Raw genomic sequence first — 20,652 nt, 5'->3', positions numbered from 1 at the left:
TAAATGAAAATTGATTTGTTGCAGTACTTGATATCCAATAGATAAATAGGAATTCAAATCGTGTTTTACTATTTAGTAACTAATCTGTCAGTAACGCAACTGATTTAATGAAAATTGAACTCAAACTATTGAACTTTTCATTTAGATTGGTTTAGTTACAAACCAGAACAAACATATGGATCGGAGAGCCACACTGAAGACTAACTAGAGAGGTCCTATGGCCATTCGATGCTTGATTATTCTCCTTACAGAAGCTTTTATTCAGAAAATGATCTCTTCTCAAACCTAACACGAAGATGAAAAATACTTGGGACCTCTATGTTTGTCGATAATGACATTGTAAAAAGACAGGCATGATTACTCATTTTGAGAATAGGTATAGCAAAACTTTGACAAATACAAGCAATGATAAAATAATATAGCAAATCTTTGGTTTAGCCTCTTGTTTAGAAATGAAGGAATCAGAGTAAAGCATCAGATAAGATACTTGAGATGTTCAATGAAGAAACAAAAGGTACAGAAAATAGAGATTGTTGACATGGTTTTTGAATAACCTAAGTTAATACATCACATCAATTAAAATAGATAAATGTCTTTGGGTGGAAGTGGAAAGTAGAGGTGAGGGGATAGATGTTCTTATAGAGCTCGGGCTTTGATGATGTCAATGCTCATCTCGCTCGGATCAGTAGCTTGGAGCTCCACTTGGATCCCATCAAGTTCCCTCTTGAATCTATCTTTGGAGCTTGCATACAACATCTTGCTCCTCACTCTTGACGTGTCAGGTGCCCTTCCTCGTGCATCATCCAATTAAATTTAAACAAACTCCACTAATAGATAAAAGATATTTACATTGAACCAATTGTGTTTCTTACCAAGATATGAAGAAAATCTTGCTCTTTTGGCAGTTTTCATCGGTGGTAAAATCAAAATCAAATACAGCATATCGACACTCGTCAGCTGGCAAGGAGGCAGTAAAGTTGTCATAGTTCTCATCAGGCTGGCCCAGCTTCTCCACCATGACCTGCTGAATCACTTCATCGATTTTGAATATAATGAATCTAAAGTTTCTCTTTGCCTTCAGCTCCAGAAACTTGAGCTTACACTCATCATGCACTGCCATTCCGGAGGCCGAGTTTGCCTTAATATTTGCATCATTTCACAGCATTAAAAACAACATCATGTATCATAGGAGTCATCATTTCAAAACAAGTATCAACCCAATGGAATTGAATGAGGTAACTCACCATGGCTAATCGGTTGGATGAAGGTCAAGCTTGCGAATAGGAATTGGGAAAGGAAGAGGAAATGCGAGAGGGTGTAAAGATCGAAAGGGGAGAGGACGAAGTAGGAAGTCCTTGTGATCATGAGTTATTGAAGGGGGTGTGGAGGGCAAAGGAAGGGACGAGAGTGTTTAAAGGAGGAGGAATTGGAGGAGAGGAGCACAAAGCTTGTTGCACGGTGATGCGTTCGGTTGTGCTTAGCTTTGGCATTTGCTTCTTTGACCTAGATGCCATATCTATAGACAAACTAAAAAAAAATTAAATTATTGTTTCAAAGTCAAATGGAATTAGGAAACATTTGTGAAAAGTTGTTTTTCACAGTAATCTTATCTAGTTGAGATGAAGTTTGTAGACTGAATCAAGGCATTAATTAAGGATACGTTTGGTTGGGTGTAATGTAATATAGTTTGTAATGTAATCAAATTTGTAATGTAATGTAATATAATCTTGATTACATTACTACGTTTGGAAATATAATGTATGTAATATTTGATTACAAGGATATTACATTCTTTTATTTGGTATATATTATTTTTTATCAGGAATATAATTTGTATTATTATACAATGACAAAAATATCCTACGACCTCTATTGACGGTCGCCGCACTTCTGCCGGAGGCGGCCGGCGGCGGTGGTTGGCGGCGGTGGGGGGGGCGGGGGCCGACGGTGGACTAAGGGTATATTCGGTATTTAAATTTTGGTGGGACAGTGACCTCGTAATGTAATCGGATTACATAGTATTTACTTTGTAATCCAAATTACAAAACTTCACTACATTTTGTAATCTACATTACATTACATTACAAATTTAAAAGTGAAACAAACAAAATAATCTGTCTTGTAATGTAATCAGGATTACATTACAAGACAGATTACGCCCTACCAAATGCAGTCTTATAAGGGAAAGTCATATTCATTGACAAGAAATAACCCGTAAAACTTTTTATTATAATTTTCTTATATATTTTTATAAATTAAATGATACGATAAGGATCTTAACTCAGATCAGCAAGTCATGCCTATATAACCCTACTCCAATTAGTTGGCATATCATACAATATTTGTTCAAAGACCTTTGACTAAAGGATCAATCCCTCGAGTTAGGACGACATGCAAGTAAATGTCATAGACTTTGCTAAGAACGAACTCAGTTTCTCGAAATCACTACTACAATTCAGTTCAGTTCTCCGAGCTCTCTGCCTCTCATAACAGTAGGCCATGTTATTGGCCCGTCTATAGGTCTTCTAGGGATACAACCATTATTGCCCATGTTGTTAATGACAATGAGCAAATATGATTCATTATCCCTACATAATCCCTCCACGATCTTTAATTTTTTTAAAATTATGGTGTAATGATCTCCCTATATTTCTACATCACTATTTTTGGGATTAAATATCATAATCTATGAGATTATTGTTTTGATGGCTGAACAGTTCGTAATTTATTATAGACAATTTTTTCAACTTATTTATAGAAATATCAAAGTATATATGTTTTTGTATTGTTAAACAAGTAAACTTCTCTAGATTTATATTCTATTTCCCAATTTATTTATCACAGTTTGTGATGATTAAAGCATCCAAGGGGCCTCATTGGAAATAACTCTAGCGATATTTGTTCTCGTATATACAGATCACACCGTACGTGCTGGTTAGGATCATGCCTCCACCTAAATATCCACCAATTTGGCAGATTTTTTTGCATCATCGTTAAACATTAAAAACTATAATTAAAATTTAAATAATATGATTAATGTATACTAACATTTAGGTAATTGTTAAAAAAAGATCCATACCTTTTTAATTTTGCCACAGGATAAAGTCTTTGTTTTTTTTCCAAACATAAGCTGCCAAAGTTTCTATTTCATAAATTAAATACAATTAGGTCATCGCCCACACTCGTACAAAACCCACAACATCCTCTTTTACAAAACTTAAGTCTTAACTACAACATCGTTGAATATTTATAAATGAAAAACAAGTAAAAAATTTATGAATCATATAATTATTCAAAATCTTTGATATATATATATATATATATATATATATATATATATATATATATATATATATATATATATATTTTTAAATATAATATACTTTAGCACCCAATCAATCTTTTAATAAATATAATTGAGTACTAAAATGGAAATAATGATGGGTAAAATTTAAATACAACAAATGGTGATTGTTAGCTGCGGAAGTGTTTCGAATTGCTTAAGGGGAGAGAGTGAATAGTAGGCACAATTGAAATTTTGATTTCTCTTGCTAACATTAATGAAATAAGCAAAACATTCAAAAGATGGATCCGAGAGATTTACTTGGTTCATAACTCCTTTTCCTCTTTAGTAAAGTGTAAGAGATGGAGAATCCTCTTATAATTTTAAGAACAATATAAGGAGAAGAAAAGGAATGAAAATAGAATGTAATCGAAGCTCTAAACCTGGATGTGTGTTTTTCATTTGAACTCTTCGCCTTCTTTTATAGACTCTACTCAAGCTGCTGATATGACATGTTCAGTCAATCAGAAAGGTTGCTCGATCAATTAAAAAAAAAATGACATGGCAAATCGAGCTAATCCATTAGATGGTCTTCCCTTTGTTGACATGGCATCCATTCAGTTGACTTAATAACTTAATAGTCGACTGAAACTTAGTTATCTTTGCTAGATTTTCTACCATGTGTCCACCGATCGCCCAATCACGCTTACATGGTGATCCCGTCCGAAGGCTGAGTCGGACGGAGGCCGGTCGCGGTGGCCTAGTTGTTGACGGAAAAAGTCGTAGGTGATCCGGCTCCCACGGGTGGCTGACGCTGCTGCAGGATCCTGCGCACACTCAGACAACCTCCCCCTCCCACGTTAGAGACCAGAACCCAGGGAAAAAGTCCCCGGATCAGGCCCTCCGACACTCAAGTCAGGTCCTTTTTCCCCAGAAGAAAACAAAGAGACTCAAAAATGAAAAGTTGTGAAAGGAAAAAGTGACGAGAGTGCGCGCGTACCCGCGTACGAGGAATCTCCCCCTTTTTATGCCCCTGCCTTGCTTCCAGAACCTGCCATCCTGTCAGAAAACGTTAGACGCTGGGCTTTGTCGTTGTCGTGTAGTCCTGGACACCTGTCGTGCTGCTATTGGTTGTGAAAGCATTTTCTTGTTTAGGAACCTTCGCCTTTACACATGGGTTTTGTCTTGTAGTGAAGAACACCTGTCAGGCCGCTATTGGTCATGAGAGCATCTTCTCCTTTAGAAACCTCCGCCTTCGCACATCTCGCTGGTATGTAATGATTACCCTTGACGGACAATTATGATGCCTCAACTCCTACCCAACTCGGCTCATCCTATTTATCGCTGTCGGCATCTACCTTACACCCTTCGACCAGATCTCGCCTCTAAGCGTTACTCGTTAATCGGGCTACCCCTGAACAACCCTGCCGATCACGGTCTGTATTCTGCACCCTGTATTTGCTGGCCTTCGACTGTAAGCCTGTAGGTTGGGCTGTCTTTACACAGCCCTGACACTTCCGACCTATGAGTTGTGACTTACACTTCCGGCTCCTCGAGTCGGAGACCGAGCCATCTCTACACAACTCTGCCGCTTCCGACCTATGATTCGCGACTTGCACCTCTGGGCCTCTGAATCGCAGACCTGCAGACCGAGCTGACTCCGAACGGCTCTGCTACTTCCGACTTGTGCCCAGTGCTCCGCCTGTCGTTTTCCTTTGTCTTTCAACTACTTTGCCCCCTTGATCGATAAGTCTGCCTGACCCCTGCCTACCCCCTGTGCTTGCCTTTGACTGCCTAGTCAGCTTGACTATTGACTGCCACGTCTTCTTGACTTTTGACCGCCATATGGCCTTGACCCTTCTCACCCTTTCCTCTTGGGCCCCTCCGTTACCAACCGTATCACAAGCCTTCCCCGCAAGTCTAGTCGAAGGAGGACGACAGTCTGACTGACTAGACCTCAGCACATCTCTAAGATCTCAGCATATCTTGGTCACCTCATCCTATCTCTGTGTCTCTGCCTCAGCATATCTCTGCGCGCCCTGATTCCCGCCTCACGCATCAATCTTTGTGTCGTGTCGCCTGGGATACCATGCCTCCTTAATTGCTCCGCCAGCCGCTTGGGGTACCGTGCCCACGTAGTTGCTTTGACTTGGCCACCTGCCTTCTTTATAAAGAGCCTCATGGTCACCCCTTTACTCTATCCTTCTTCATTCTTGCTCTCCTACTTCATACTGCTAATCCACGTTCTGCCAGCTTCCTTCCCCCGAGATGCATTCTCCTTCCTCTGACGAAGTTGATCAGCCGCCCTCCCAAGGGCTGGTAAATCAACTCACCTCGCTGCTTGTCGCGAGAGAACGCGAACTGGAGCGTGTGTCCCAGGATTGCGCTCGCCAGACGGCTGCCCTGCATTCTATGGAAGCCTAGTATCGTGTCGCGAAGTCTTACGTGCATTCTGAGAAGGCGAGGAAAGAGGAATGCCAGGCTAGCCTGCAGCGCCAAATCAGCCTCCAAGAACGTTTGCAGTGAGAGCATGAAGCGGAGTTATCTCTTCTCCGCACGTGCCTTAACGTCAAGCAAGACACGATCGCCCAGCAACAAGCAGTCATCGACTCCCTCCACGCGCAGCTGGCTCGAGCCCTGAACAACCCAGAGGCTCCTGAGTCCCCAGACATTTCTTCACGCGGCAGTGCTCATTCTCCATGACCAATCCTTTCCCCGAGTTAAAGCTGGTCTGGGGGATAGTTGTCTCAGTGGCTCCCCTTCCCGCAAGACGTTCCCGCTTGTAGCCTTAGCTATATCGCCTGCTTATTGAACTGTGCTGCTGTACTTGTACATCTGTCCTTTACCGGCATAGTCTTTCCTGCTCAATTTTCATCTAGCAAGTATTTTTAGAAAATGGCTCGTATGTAAGAACTAAGAGTTGTATCATGACTCCTCTTTATGTATGAATTTTGGATAATAAAACCGACATGGTGCTTGAAAATTAAAACTGCAATAAACATGCAAAACCTGATTCCGCAGTTAACATCGATGCTTTAGGGATAGGATGGATGGCCTTCCGTACTCCGTACCTTGCTTGTTTGCTGCATATTTGTAATTTGCATAAAATAAAGCCAGAGGTAGCTGACCTGATTATTGAAAACGTTCCATTCAATGTGAGGCATAGCCCTCTGAGAGGTAGTTAGGCGTGGGCGTCAAGTTCGCTTATGATTTTCGCAGGGGGGTTGATTTTTGATTCCCGCATGGGGGCTGACCTAAAAGGTCGTTGGGCGTGAGCACAAGGCTCACTTTTAATTCTCGCATGGGAGCCGACCTAAAAGGTCGTTGGGTGTGAGAACAGAGCACACTTATAACTCGCACTGGGGAGAGAGTCTGGGACTACCGACCTAAAAGGTCGTTGGGCGTGAGCACAGGGTTCACTTATAATTCTCGCATGGGAGCGGACCTGAAAGGTCGTTGGGCATGAGAACAGAACTCACTTATAACTCGCACTGGGGCGAGAGTCTGGAGATACCGACCTAAAAGGTCGTTGGGCGTGAGCACAGGGCTCACTTATAATTCTCGCATGGGAGCCGACCTGAAAGGTCGTTGGGCGTGAGAACAGAGCTCACTTATAACTCGCACTGGGGCGAGAGTCTGGGACTACCGACCTAAAAGGTCGTTGGGCGTGAGAACAAAGCTCACTTTTAATTCTCACATGGGAGCCGACCTGAAAGGTCGTTGGGCGTGAGGGCAGAGCTCACTTATAACTCGCACTGAGGCGAGAGTCTGGGACTACCGACCTAAAAGGTCGTTGGGCGTGAGCACGGGGCTCACTTTTAATTCTCGTTTGTGAGGCGACGGGGAAGGTCGTTGGGCGTGAGGACAGAGCTCACTTATAACTCGCACTGAGGCGAGAGTCTGGGACTACCGACCTAAAAAGGTCGTTGGGCGTGAGCACAGGGCTCACTTTTGATTCTCGCATGGGAGCCGACCTGAAAGGTCGTTGGGCGTGAGAGCAGAGCTCACTTATAACTCGCACTGAGACGAGAGTCTGGGACTACCGACCTAGAAAGGTCGTTTGGCGTGAGCACAGGGCTCACTTATAATTCTCGCATGGGAGCCGACCTAAAAGGTCGTTGGGCGTGAGAACAGAGCTCACTTATAACTCGCACTGGGGCGAGAGTCTGGGACTACCGACCTAAAAGGTCGTTGGGCGTGAGCACAGGGCTCACTTATAATTCTCGCATGGGAGCCGACCTGAAAGGTTGTTGGGCGTGAGGACAGAGCTCACTTATAACTCGCACTGAGGCGAGAGTCTGGGACTACCGACCTAAAAAGGTTGTTGGGCGTGAGCACAGGGCTCACTTTTGATTCTCGCATGGGAGCCGACCTGAAAGGTCGTTGGGCGTGAGAGCAGAGCTCACTTATAACTCACACCGGGGCGAGAGTCTGGGACTACCGACCTAAAAAGGTCGTTGGGCGTGAGCACTGGGCTCACTTTTGATTCTCGCATGGGAGCCGACCTGAAAGGTTGTTGGGCGTGAGAACAGAGCTCACTTATAACTCGCACTGGGGCGAGAGTCTGGAGATACTCCGATCCGAGACCGGTGGCAATGGCGATGGCGCTGGTCTTAGACTAGTAATGATACTCCGGTCCGAGACTGGTGGCGACGGCGCTGGTCCGTGACCAGTAAGATCCCCAAACTGCAAAGGCATAGATGCATTGCTTTTCTTCGCCTTCATTTGTCTCGCCTGTGTCGACCTGATTGCTTTAGTTGATCTAGTTGTTATCACTAGCTTTCGGCTCATCCATTTGCATCGTGTTTCTTCTCAACCCCTGGGCTACAGTGCCCTTGCAGCTTATGATGACCCCGCAGTTCTCGTGATGCGCCTGGCTAGTTACTCAGATCCGGGGCTGTCTGGGCAGAGCCACTTGCCCAGCCGGCCCGAGCGAGGAACAGGCCCACAGGCCTGCTTGCTACTTGTCTGACCTGGCCATCACTCCCGCTGATCTGCCCTATCTTATTTGCGACCTTTTTGAATTGCCTGGATTCTGGGGCTTCATGAAACTTCCCGCCTAGTCTTGAGCCTTTTACGTAGAATGCTTCTTTTTTGAGGCCATGCCCCTTCATGATTACTTTGCCTTGTCGATCTTTAATGCGTTTCTTCTCGCGATGACACCTGTCCGACGCCTTTATTGCGCACGCCTCCTGACGCCAGCCTCTGACCCTTTTTTGCACCCTTCAACGCTTATTTCCCAGCAGACGACGCTGGGGCACGTTACCCCAAAAGATACTCGGCTCGACTCTCGATGTTTCCTAGGAATGAATGGGCTTTATAAACCCTAAAGGCAGTCTGCTCTCCATACTTCGACGCTTCGATATCCTCCTCGCTTCGTTTGCGGCCATTCCTTGCAGTGCAACTCCTCGTTCTCCTGCTTGCGCCCGACCTGTGACCCCTCTCGTCTTCCTTCCCCTCGCCCGCTCACTCCTTGTGATCATGGACGGTAAGGAACCCTTCTGGTATTCCCGTTACATCTCTGATTTAGACCATCACGACCTGTCTTCACTGCAATCCAATCTGGGACTAGGCGCCACATATGAGTTTCGTCTTCCCTCGCCAGATGAGCATCCTTCTTCTCCTCCCGAAGGGTTTATCACTGTTTTCAGGGACCAAATCTTAGGTGGTCTTCGCTTTCCTTTGCATCCTTTTTTCTCCGAGTTGAATCAGTATTGCGGTATTGGTATCTCTCAGTTTCCCACAGATGGCGCCAAATTTGATCTCGTCCGAAGGCTGAGTTGGACGGAGGCTGGTCGCGGTGGCCTGGTTGTTGACGGAAAAAGTCGTATGTGATCCGGCTCCCACGGGTGGCTGACGCTGCTGCAGGATCCTGCGCACACTCAGACAACCTCCCCCTCCCACGTTAGAGACCAGAACCCAGGGAAAAAGTCCCCGGATCAGGCCCTCCGACGCTCAAGTCAGGTCCTTTTTCCCCAGAAGAAAACAGAGAGACTCAAAAATGAAAAGTTGTGAAAGGAAAAAGTGACGAGAGTGCGCGCGTACCCGCGTACGAGGAATCTCCCACTTTTTATGCCCCCGCCTTGCTTCCAGAACCTGCCATCCTGTCAGAAAACGTTAGACGCTGGGCTTTGTCGTTGTCGTGTAGTCCTGGATACCTGTCGTGCTGCTATTGGTTGTGAAAGCATCTTCTTGTTTAGGAACCTCCCCCTTTACACATGGGTTTTGTCTTGTAGTGAAGGACACCTGTCAGGCCGCTATTGGTCATGAGAGCATCTTCTCCTTTAGAAACCTCCGCCTTCGCACATCTCGCTGGTATGTAATGATTACCCTTGACGGACAATTGTGATGCTTCAAATCCTGCCCAACTCGGCTCATCCTATTTATCGCTGTCGGCATCTACCTTACACCCCTCGACCAGATCTCGCCTCTAAGCGTTACTCGTTAATCGGGCTACCCCTGAACAACCCTGCCGATCACGGTCTGTATTCTGCACCGTGTATTTGCTGGCCTTCGACTGTAAGCCTGTAGGTTGGGCTGTCTTTACACAGCCTTGACACTTCCGACCTATGAGTTGTGACTTGCACTTCCGGCTCCTCGAGTCGCAGACCTGCAGACCGAGCCATCTCTACACAGCTCTGCCGCTTCCGACCTATGATTCGCGACTTGTACCTCTGGGCCTCTGAATCGCAGACCTGCAGACCGAGCTGACTCCGAACGGCTCTGCTACTTCCGACTTGTGCCCAGTGCTCCGCCTGTCGTCTTCCTTTGTCTTTCAACTACTTTGCCCCCTTGATCGATAAGTCTGCCTGACCCCTGCCTACCCCCTATGCTTGCCTTTGACTGCCTAGTCAGCTTGACTATTGACTGCCACGTCTTCTTGACTTTTGACCGCCATATGGCCTTGACCCTTCTCACCCTTTCCTCCTGGGCCCCTCCGTTACCAACCGTATCACATGGAATCCCCACTATTGGATCAGCTTCCATATAGCTTATGATCGCTTGATCCTAACGTTCAGTCAACTAATCCTCCTCTAGTGATAACCTACAAACACATTAGCATTATCCTATACATTGGTTGCTTGAATTTTTTTGACTTAGTTGACTACGTCTAAGTCCACCTTGATTTGAGTCTACCCTCATTCAATCAACTATGGTCTCACCAGCTTACCTTGTGCATGATTCCTCCAGCTTCTTATCCCTTTGATGTTAGAGTACTCTTCAACAACTTCTGGTCCCTCAGATGCACCAAGCTTGTCGGTTCCTTTTGTTGGATCGTGAAAGTCGATAGAGAGAGGGTGAATATCGATAACAAAAATTTCAAAGCAAGTTAAGCAGCGGAAAAGTAAAAACAATGCTAACACAATCGATTTACTTGGTTCGGAGCATTTGACGACTCCTACTCCAAGGCCCGCATACAAGGGTGCTTTCGATGGACAATTCACTAATAATTCGGAAAGTTATTACAAGAATTGAGTACAGGAATTATTAAAAAGGAGAATCCCAACAGAAGTAAGAACTGAAAAGAAAAGTGCGTCGTCGGAGAGCTTTGTAGCGTCGCAGGTGCACAGGAGAGCGAATTCTGAGTTGTATTGGAGCTTCAACCTTGACCCTCCTTATATAGGAGGTTCGGGAGCGCCTGGAATCTTTAGGGCGCCTCGGTGTGACGTAGCTGACCCAATCAGGAGCCTCCATGTGGCGTTGACGCGAAGGGGATAAAACTTTGCCTCCGGGCGCCCGGGTACATCCCGGGCGCCCGGACCTCCAGGCGCCTGGGTACCTCCCGGGTGCCCGGACCCAAGTTTTCCAGCAGACTCCTTCCTACAAGAAACACGTTAGTCCGAGGCAATTATACCCTGCAAAACAGATTATTAGCACAATTCATTGTTTCACAGAAATGAGTATGACTTCGATTCCGTCTTTCCGAGACCAGAATCTAGTCACAATCTCAACTTAGATTTCCGAAATGGATCTAAGTTGGATCGACGCCTAAGTTTCCTTCCCGGGAACGCGTCCTCACAGTCATTCCCCTCCAGTGAATTACCTTTACTTACCTGCCAGACGTCCAGTCAGCCCTTCGACCCATCTAGACTTCGTGCCAACTATCCAGTCAGCCCGTCGACCTAGCTAGACTTCGTGCCAAACATCCGGTCAGCCCGTCGACCCGTTTGGACTTCGTGCCAGCTATCCAGTCGACCCGTTGACCTAGCTGGGCATCGTGCCAGACATCAGGTCAGCCCGTCGACCTATCTGGACTTCTCCTGCACACTTGATCAGAGTGTTAACTCAACAACAAAACTAACTTAACCTATTTTGTCATTCATCAAAACCTAGGTTAAACCGTTAGTGCTAACCGCACCAACAATCTCCCCCTTTTTGATGGAATGACAACTTGGTTAAGTTAGTGTAAAATGTAAGCTAAAACAAGCATTAACAGGTTTTTAAGTTAGTTTTCATTTTCAATTTGTTTTAGCTAACTTAACCACCTAACCCTCCCTCTTTGGCATTCATTAAATGTAAACATGGATCAAATAAACATAAATGCAAAAATTTTGCAACAGAAATGCAAACACAACTCAGATTGACTCAGGGGAGTTTAATTAAATATTTTACTCTAAAAGTATCTCTTCATCTTTTCGAAAATAGCTAAGTTAGAAAGATAGCTTTGAAAGAGTAATTTTTAACAAGCATTTCAAAATAGCTAGATTTGAAAAAGAAATGGTTAAGTTAACAAAATAATTTTATTAACTTTTTATATATATATTTAAAGATAACGTTTAAAAAGGTAACCAAATTTTCAAAACCTTTAAAACATGAGTTTTATAGAGATTAATTTTCAATATAATTTTGTCGGTTGACACGATTCTAGTTTTAAGGAAAACTTTTTTGAAGGAAAACTTAGTTTGTAAATTTAAACTCAAGTTTACAAAATCTAACTAAGTAAAATCAGGTTTTGAAAAATCTTTTTTTTTTTTAAGAATTTTTTTTATAAAATTTTAGCTTTTAAATCAAATTTACAATATTAAGTAAACTCTATTTTCAATTCCTATTCTCAAACACTAAGTTAAAAGTAATCTTTAAATTTTAATTTCCAAAAACCTTAGTTCGTAAAATTTAATTTTCAGCACAAAATTTAACTAAGGTAGATCCAATTTTCAAGTTTAATTTTTAAAACCAAAAAAACTGTTAAGATAAACAAAATGAGCTAAGTTTTGAAAAAATTAGTTTCAAAATGTTTTTAAGAAAACTTTTAAAAAAAATAATTTCTCCCCCTGAACCTAATATACAAAATCTGTCTAACTAGTTAGTTACTTACTGACTATTCAGAAGACAACAACTTTCACTTGGTTAGTCAAGTTAAGTCTAAGTATTAGTTAGTGTTTGACTACACTGAATGACTTAATTTGATTAATATCTGTTTGGTATTTAACGCCCAGACTTATGTCGATGCACTGAAATAAACATCTTAAGTCCAGACAATCTACCTATGCATCTCACCCCTTTCTATGTTTGTCAATCACAAACAAGGGAATCCTAGGGTGTTGGTGAGATGCTCAAGTACTAGCCCTAGGGGAGCATGGTTTCTAAGGAAATATTCTAGTCTAAAGCTAAAACCTTTTAGAAATTCTAAAAAAAATGGGAGGTTTTGAAATCATAAAATCATTTTACCTTAGAATTTGAAAATGCTTCTTTTTGAGGACAATTTTAAAATTCCTAATCTATTAGGCACATCCCTAATTTTCTACGTAGATTGTTAAATTCACTTTCAGGGAGGGGTTTAGTGAATATGTTAGCTAAATTAGACTTTGACTCAATGTACTTGAGTTCAATGTCTCCTTTAGTGACATGATCCCTGATAAAGTGATGCCTAATTTCAATGTGTTTGGTTCTAGAATGATGCACTGGATTTTTTGTTAAATTAATTGAACTAATATTGTCAATTAATACTTTTACATTTGTAAGATTGAAGTTAAAATCGTTTAAAGTGTGTATCATCCATAATAATTGTGCAACGCATTCTCCTATAGCTATATATTCTGACTCAGTTATAGATAGCACAACACAGTGTTGCTTTATACTAAACCAGCTAACAAGTGATGGACCTAGAAGTTGACAACCACCACTTGTGCTTTTGTGGTCTAATTTACACCCAACATAATCTGAGTCAGAATACCCTATTAATTCAAAATTATTAGTTCTAGGGTACCAAATAACTACATTTGTTGTTCCTTTAAGGTATCTAAAGATTCTTTTAACCTGAATCAAATGTGATTCCTTAGCGCAGGTTAGGTGTAACGACCCGACCCCTCAGCCCCTTGGGCGGCCCAACTGGTGACCCATTTGGCAGCCCCTTGGCGGTCCCTTGGGCGGCCCAACTGGTGTCCCCTTATGTCATGTATTAATTAGAGCCCTACAGTCAATCATTTGATGATTGTATTATGGACTTGTTGTATCATATTCTTATATAAATAAAGGCATTTATTTTTTTGGTTATTATACTTACTTGTATTGGTGCCAAATAAACTAAGTATAATAGCGTCCTTGAGTAGAAGACTCTCACCTATATCAATCGGTTAGTTGAACCGATAGTTAGATGATATAGGGAACACTACTCTTAATCATTCCTAGTCGAGTATTAACATTCAGGGACAATGTTAATGAAATAAGACTAGCATGTAGGTCAACTCGATGACTTGATCTCACAAGTCATAGATATAGAGATATCAAGTTGACACATGGGTATGCATTGGAGAATGTATACTGAATGACCCGCCATGAGAAAGTATCATGGATCGTTATATGAGTGTCACATACTTTCTCATGTGGCTATTAGTATGACTACTAGTCCTTAGACCTGAAGTCACCATGGTTCTCTACATAAGGAGTTATGTACTTTGGTTTCATCAAACGTCACCCATAACTGGGTGGACTATAAAAGCGATTACTGGGTATGTAACGAATTATACAGAGGCATGTGAGTGATGTAGATGAGATCTATTCCTCCTATATGATGGGAGAGATATCGATATTCTTGATAGAGTGAGACCACGAAGTGCATGGCCATGCCCAAATGAGTCAATATGAGATATTGAGCTCATTTGATTTAGTGAGTCTACTTAGAGTTCAAGATTTAGATTGGTTAGAGGATGACACGGTCTATGCCTCACATTGATTAATCTAAATGTCTAAGATAGAAGGACACTTGTCATATATTGTGAGGAGTCACAATTAGTAGTCACAAGGTGATGTTGGATCTCAACATTCTTGTAACTTGGGTAGTAATGATGTGTTGCTAGATACCGCTCATTACTTATGCTCCTAAATGGGTTTAGGGGCATTGCCAACGTTACAAGAACCTATAGGGTCACACACTAAGGACAATTAGATGGAGATTAGGTTCATATGATGAACCAAGAGGATTAGATTCATTTGATGAATCAAATTAGATTAAGAGTAATCCTAATTGGACTAATTGAGTTGGACTCAAGTTGATTCATGTGTTCAATGAGTCTAATTTAGATTATGACTCATTGAATCAATTTAATTAAATGAATTAGATTCATTATATTAAATTGTCTTGAATTAAATGGTTGGATTAGATCAACCATGAGAGAGATTAAGTCAAGTTTGACTTAACTTGAGAGGAAGAGGAAGAGTCAAATTTGACTTGACTATATGCCACATCATTAGTGAGTTGGCAAGATGTGGACCAATGATGATGCTCCACATCATCATGGTTACTTAAGTATGTGCCACATCATGGAGGTTACAAACCACCATTCCATTTAATGTGGTCGACCACATTAATTGTAATGGAGTTACAATTGTGGCCGACCACACACAAAAATGAATGGAATTCATTTTTCTCATTCAAGGGGTCATTCACTTCTTCTTCCTCCTTGAGTTCTCTCTTCTTGATCTCCCTCTCCTATCTTGGCCGAACACCCTAGGTGCTAGCACACCTTGTTTGGTCCTTCTCCATCTAGTGTGTTTGTGTGGATATGTGTAGAGGATTATCTACGTTGACAATCTTGAGATCCGGCAAGCCGTTGGACTAGCGGGATAGCGAAGGGGCATCGCATCGAGGGTAATACTCTTATCTAGTGTAGATCTAGAGTTTGTAAACTCGTACTCGTATTTTATTTTATTTTTCTTTGCACGGATTCGGTGGCTGGGGCTTTCGGGGTTTCCGCGACGCGAAAACGCGGTTTTCGAGGTCCGAAAAACCCAACAGTGGTATCAGAGTCACGTGCAAAGACTTGCACGAGTTTATTTTTGATTTTTATGAAAAATATAGCTTCTGTGATTTTCTGTAAATTTAGGTTTTTTTTATTGTTTTTATGGGTAATTTTCTCGTAGAAGCGAAGCACAAGTGTTTCGGCACTTGTAGGCTTCCGCTACTGGGAAGATTTTTCCAAAACGGCTTGGTTTCGCCCCAAATCCTTTTGGGACAGCGGGCTAAGGCGCTGTAGGATCGCTAAGGGAACCCTCGCGATGGTTAGATCGCGGGTAGGGGCGCTGCCCCTGGCTCCGCAAGGGGATTCGTTCCGCGATTGCGCCCGAAAACCGCTAAACAGGACCGCCGGGAATTTTTACTCGTAAAAATTGTAAAAATTGGTATTAAAATTGCAGAAAATTATAGAAAATACATAATTTAGAATTATATATAATTTGTGATAGTCATGGCCCGAAATACCCAATTGGATTGGAATAAATGTATTGTAATTCATAATACGCCCTACGTGTCGTGATGTGATGTGCGTGTTGTATTTTTATTCGCGACCTGCGCGTCGTGCCTTTCTCTATTTTATATTCTTGTTGTAAATTAGTTTAGACTCAAATGTAACTCGAGTTTCAAAATTATAATGTATAAAATTGGAGCGGTGGAAGGTCCACTCGAGACAGAGTTACGAGGAGGGCGCGGGCAACACAAGGTGGTCAAAGGGAGGAGCTTGAGAAGCTGTTGACCCTAGGTTGACCATCCAATCTTCTCATTGGCTTGAGAAGATCGTAGTAGGACCATGACTAATCACAAATTAATTTAATTAATTACTTGTGTATATGTGATACATGATTAAGTAATTAATTAATGCCTAACGATTAGATTAGATCTAAATCGTGCACATGATGCACCCTTTCTAGTAGATTAGATCTATCACGTATTTGATACACATCGATGATTAGATTAGATCTAAATCACATCAACTCTAATTCCTACCGTGTCGTGATACCTATCACTACCTCGATCACATGTGTTGTTGAATCTGCCAAAGCAGAGCAACACATATTATCTTGGTAGGGTACGGAAGGACAATCTTGGTCCCGCTTATCAACGTATGGGCGAATACAAACTCAATTAGATTGAGTATTCCTAGTTAACTCAGTTGGATCGAGTACAACTATAAGCATTCTTCTAATGGTTGGAAAGATAGGACATAAATCACATTTATATTAATTCTTGGGCGTATTAGCCAAAGCTAACTCAAGTTTTAATATAACTGCGGATAATGATCCTATAAACAAGAGTTGCATAGATATGTAATTGGTAAATCATTACCTACCGATCATACTAAGTCTTAGGCATATTAGCCAAAGCTAACTCAAGGGTTAGTATGATGTGGATCTTGTACCACATGAATTATAGAATTCAGTGGGAGCATCATTAAGTTAAAGGCCTAATTAAATGATTTAAAGAATATGATATTTATTTTCTGCATTTTTCTATTGTAGATAAACCATGACGTCGAATACGAACACCTTCTCTCTACGTTCTGTCTTGAGAAGGACAAGTTCAACGGAGCAAATTTCCTGGTCTGGTACAGGAACTTGAGAATAGTTCTCACCCAGGAACGTAAACTGTACGTTCTGGAGTAGCCCATTCTGGAGGCTCCTCCTGCCAATGCCACGCAAGCAGACAAAGATGCTTAAAAGAAGCATCAAGATGACGCATTAGATGTGTCCTGTCTAATGCTCGCGACCATGAACTCTGAGCTTCAGAAGCAACCGAGTTAATGGGCGCTTACGATATGGTTGAACATCTTCGTCAACTGTATCAAGGACAAGCGAGGCATGAGAGATTTGAGATCTCAAGGGCACTGTTTCAGTGCAAGATGTTAGATGGGGCTCGCATAGGCCCATATGTACTCAAAATGATTGGGTACATAGAAAACCTACAGAGGTTGGGATTCCCGCTTAGCCAAGAGCTGGCCACTGACCTGATCTTGCAATCCATGCCGGATAGCTATAGTCAGTTCGTTCTAAACTACAATATGAACGAAATTGACAAGCCACTGCCCGAGTTGCTTAGCATGTTAAGAACTGCTGAGCTGAACCTTAAGAAGGCTAAGCCCCAATCTGTTCTGATGGTTCAGAAACACAAGGGCAAGGGCAAGCCCAAAGGCAAGGGAAAGCCCAAAGCCAAGGGAAAAGGCAAGTCACTGAAGCCTAAAGGAGGTGTCACCAAGGATGCTACCTGCTTCCACTACGGTCAGACCGGGCACTGGAAGAGGAACTGCAAGGTGTACCTGGAAGATCTTAAGAAGAAGCGAAGTGAGACTTCCACTTCAGGTATATATGTTATAGAAGTCAATCTATCTATTTCTTCATCATGGGTATTAGATACCGGATGTACATCTCACATTTGTACTAATGTGCAGGTGTTGAGAAATAGCAGGGCATTGGCGAAGGGCGAGGCAATGGAGCACGGGTTGCTGCTGTTGCTGTAGGGACTTATTTTCTATCTCTGCCCTCTGGGCTTGTATTAGAGTTGGATGATTGTTGTTATGTGCCTGCATTAACTAAGAACATAATTTCAGTTTCTTGTTTGGACAAGAAAGGTTTCTCTTTTATTATAAAGGACAAATGTTGTTCTGTTTATTTAAAAGATATGTTCTATTGTAGTGCACCTCTGATGAACGAACTCTACATTCTAGATCTTGAAAGCTCTATCTATAACATAAATACCAAGAGGTTCAAGTCAAATGACCTGAACCAAACCTATCTATGGCACTGTCGCTTAGGTCATATAAATGACAAGCGCTTATCCCAGCTCCATAAGGATGGTTTGCTGGACTCATTTGATTTTGAATCTTATGAGACATGCGAGTCATGTCTACTAGGCAAGATGACCAAGACTCCCTTTAGTGGACACAGCGAAAGAGCGACTGATTTGTTAGGACTCATACATAGTGATGTATGTGGCCCTTTCAATGTCGCTGCTAGAGACGGTTATAGGTACTTCATCGCATTTACTGATAACTTCAGTAGATATGGTTATGTGTACTTGATGACACATAAGTCAGAATCCTTTGAAAAGTTCAAAGAATTCAAGAATGAAGTACAGAACCAACTTGGCAAGAGTATTAAGATACTTCGATCAGATCGAGGTGGAGAATATCTTAGCCATGAGTTTCGTGACTACCTAGCTGAGTGTGAGATTCTATCCCAACTCACTCCTCCTGGAACAACACACTGGAATGATGTATCCGAAAGGAGGAATCGTACCCTATTAGATATGATACGATCTATGATGAGTTACACAGATCTTCCGACATACCTTTGGGGCTATGCTCTAGACACGACAGCTTTTATACTCAACCGAGTTCCATCCACGGCCGTGATAAAGACACCATATAGGATATGGACTGGGAGAGATGCTCAGGTGTCTTTCATAAGGATTTGGGGTTGTGAGGCTTACGTTCGACGTCAAGTCTCAGACAAGTTAGGACCCAAATCTGACAAGTGCTACTTTATTGGATATCCCAAGGAAACTAAGGGATATTACTTCTACATTGCCAGTCAGCACAAGGTAGTTGTGGCAAAGACTGGGGTCTTTCTAGAAAGGGACTTTGTTTCTAGAAAGACTAGTGGGAGCACGTTCGATCTTGAACAAGTTCAAGATGCGAATAATAGCACTGAAGTCTCGATGAAAATTGAACTGGAACCACAAAGTGTTGTGGATGATGTTGTTCCACAAAGAGTTGAGGAACAACAACCAGTTCAAGTAGACATACCTCTTCGCAGGTCTGATAGGGTACGTCGTCAGCCTGAGAGATACTCATTCTCTTGTCTGACCATGATGACGTTGTGCTCATAGAGGATGAGCCTACCACCTATCAGGAAGCTGTGATGAGACCAGATTCCGAGAAATGGCTAGAGGCCATGAGATCCGAGATGGAATCCATGTACACCAACCAAGTATGGACTTTGGTTGATCCACCTGAAGGGGTAAAACCCATTGGGTGTAAGTGGGTCTTTAAGAGATGGACTGACATGGATAGACTTATCTATAAGGGTCGCTTGGTTGCTAAAGGTTTCAAGCAGATTCATGGTATTGACTATGATAAAACATTTTCTCCAGTAGCGATGTTTAAGTCCATTCGGATCATGCTTGCTATTGCAGCTTACCATGACTATGAGATATGGCAGATGAATGTCAAAACCACGTTTCTGAATGGAAACCTACTCGAGGATGTGTACATGACACAACCTAAGGGTTTTGTAGATCCACAGCATACTAGCAGAGTATGCAAGCTGCATAGGTCCATTTATGGACTAAAGCAAGCTTCTCGGAGCTAGAATCTTCGATTCGATGATGCAATCAAATAGTTTGGTTTCATCAAGAATGAAGATGAGCCTTGTGTCTACAAGAAGGTTGTAGGGGATATAGTTGTCTTCCTCATATTGTATGTGGATGACATACTGCTCATTGGGAAGGACATCCCTATGCTTCAGTCTGTCAAGACCTGGCTAGGGAGTTGCTTCTCAATAAAGTACTTAGGTGAGGCATCCCGCATTTTAGGGATACAGATTTATAGAGATAGATCTAAGAGATTGCTTGGCCTAAGTCAGAGTACATATATTGACAAGGTACTCCTTCGGTTTGCCATGCAGAACTCCAAGAAGGGATTTCTGCCGATGTCACATGGTGTGATTCTTTCGAAGACTCAAGGTCCCTCTTTTAGAGAGGAGAGAGACCGCATGGATCAGATCCCTTATGCCTTAGCCATAGGATCTATCATGTACGACATGCTATGTACTCGACCTGATGTCTCGTATGCTTTGAGCATGACAAGCAGATACTAGTTAGATCCAGGTGAAAGTCACTGGATAACGGTCAAGAATATTCTTAAGTACTTAAGAAGGACTAAAGAATATTTCTTAATATATGGAGGCAATGATGAGCTAACTGTAAAGGGTTACAGTGATGCCAGCTTCCAGACCGATCAGGATGATTACCGATCGCAGTCAGGGTTCGTATTTTGCATTAATGGTGGTGCTATGAGCTAGAATAGTTCGAAGCAGGACACACTAGCTGATTCTACGACAGAGGCCGAGTACATTGCTGCATCAGAGGCAACAAAGGAGGC

The 20,652-nt window shown here is 42.5% G+C and overlaps 1 protein-coding gene across 1 annotated transcript; it reads right to left on the bottom strand.

Moving 5' to 3' along the window:
• Window positions 1-636: 636 nt before the first annotated feature.
• LOC121993907 (actin-depolymerizing factor 1) lies at window positions 637-4,994 on the bottom strand. The gene is made up of 3 exons (XM_042548162.1): window positions 4,986-4,994; window positions 873-1,138; window positions 637-787 (listed from the first exon to the last, which is right to left on the bottom strand). The coding sequence occupies exons 2-3, from the start codon at window positions 1,118-1,120 to the stop codon at window positions 637-639; spliced, it is 399 nt and encodes a 132-aa protein (XP_042404096.1). The 5' UTR covers window positions 1,121-1,138; window positions 4,986-4,994.
• Between the last annotated feature and the right edge of the window lie 15,658 nt (window positions 4,995-20,652).

Source organism: Zingiber officinale, chromosome 6A (genome assembly GCF_018446385.1).
Source record: "Zingiber officinale cultivar Zhangliang chromosome 6A, Zo_v1.1, whole genome shotgun sequence".
NCBI classification, from domain to species: domain Eukaryota; kingdom Viridiplantae; phylum Streptophyta; class Magnoliopsida; order Zingiberales; family Zingiberaceae; genus Zingiber; species Zingiber officinale.
Note: the sequence above shows the minus strand (reverse complement) of the source record. Positions and strands in the feature narration are given on the sequence as shown.

Excerpts from the sequence above, each read along its gene's own strand:
- LOC121993907 (XM_042548162.1), bottom strand. The coding sequence starts at position 1,120 with ATGGCAGTGCATGATGAGTGTAAGCTCAAGTTTCTGGAGCTGAAGGCA. Across the intron at positions 788-872 it reads AAGATTTTCTTCATATCTTG|GGCACCTGACACGTCAAGAG; the intron begins GTAAGAAACACA and ends TGCACGAGGAAG.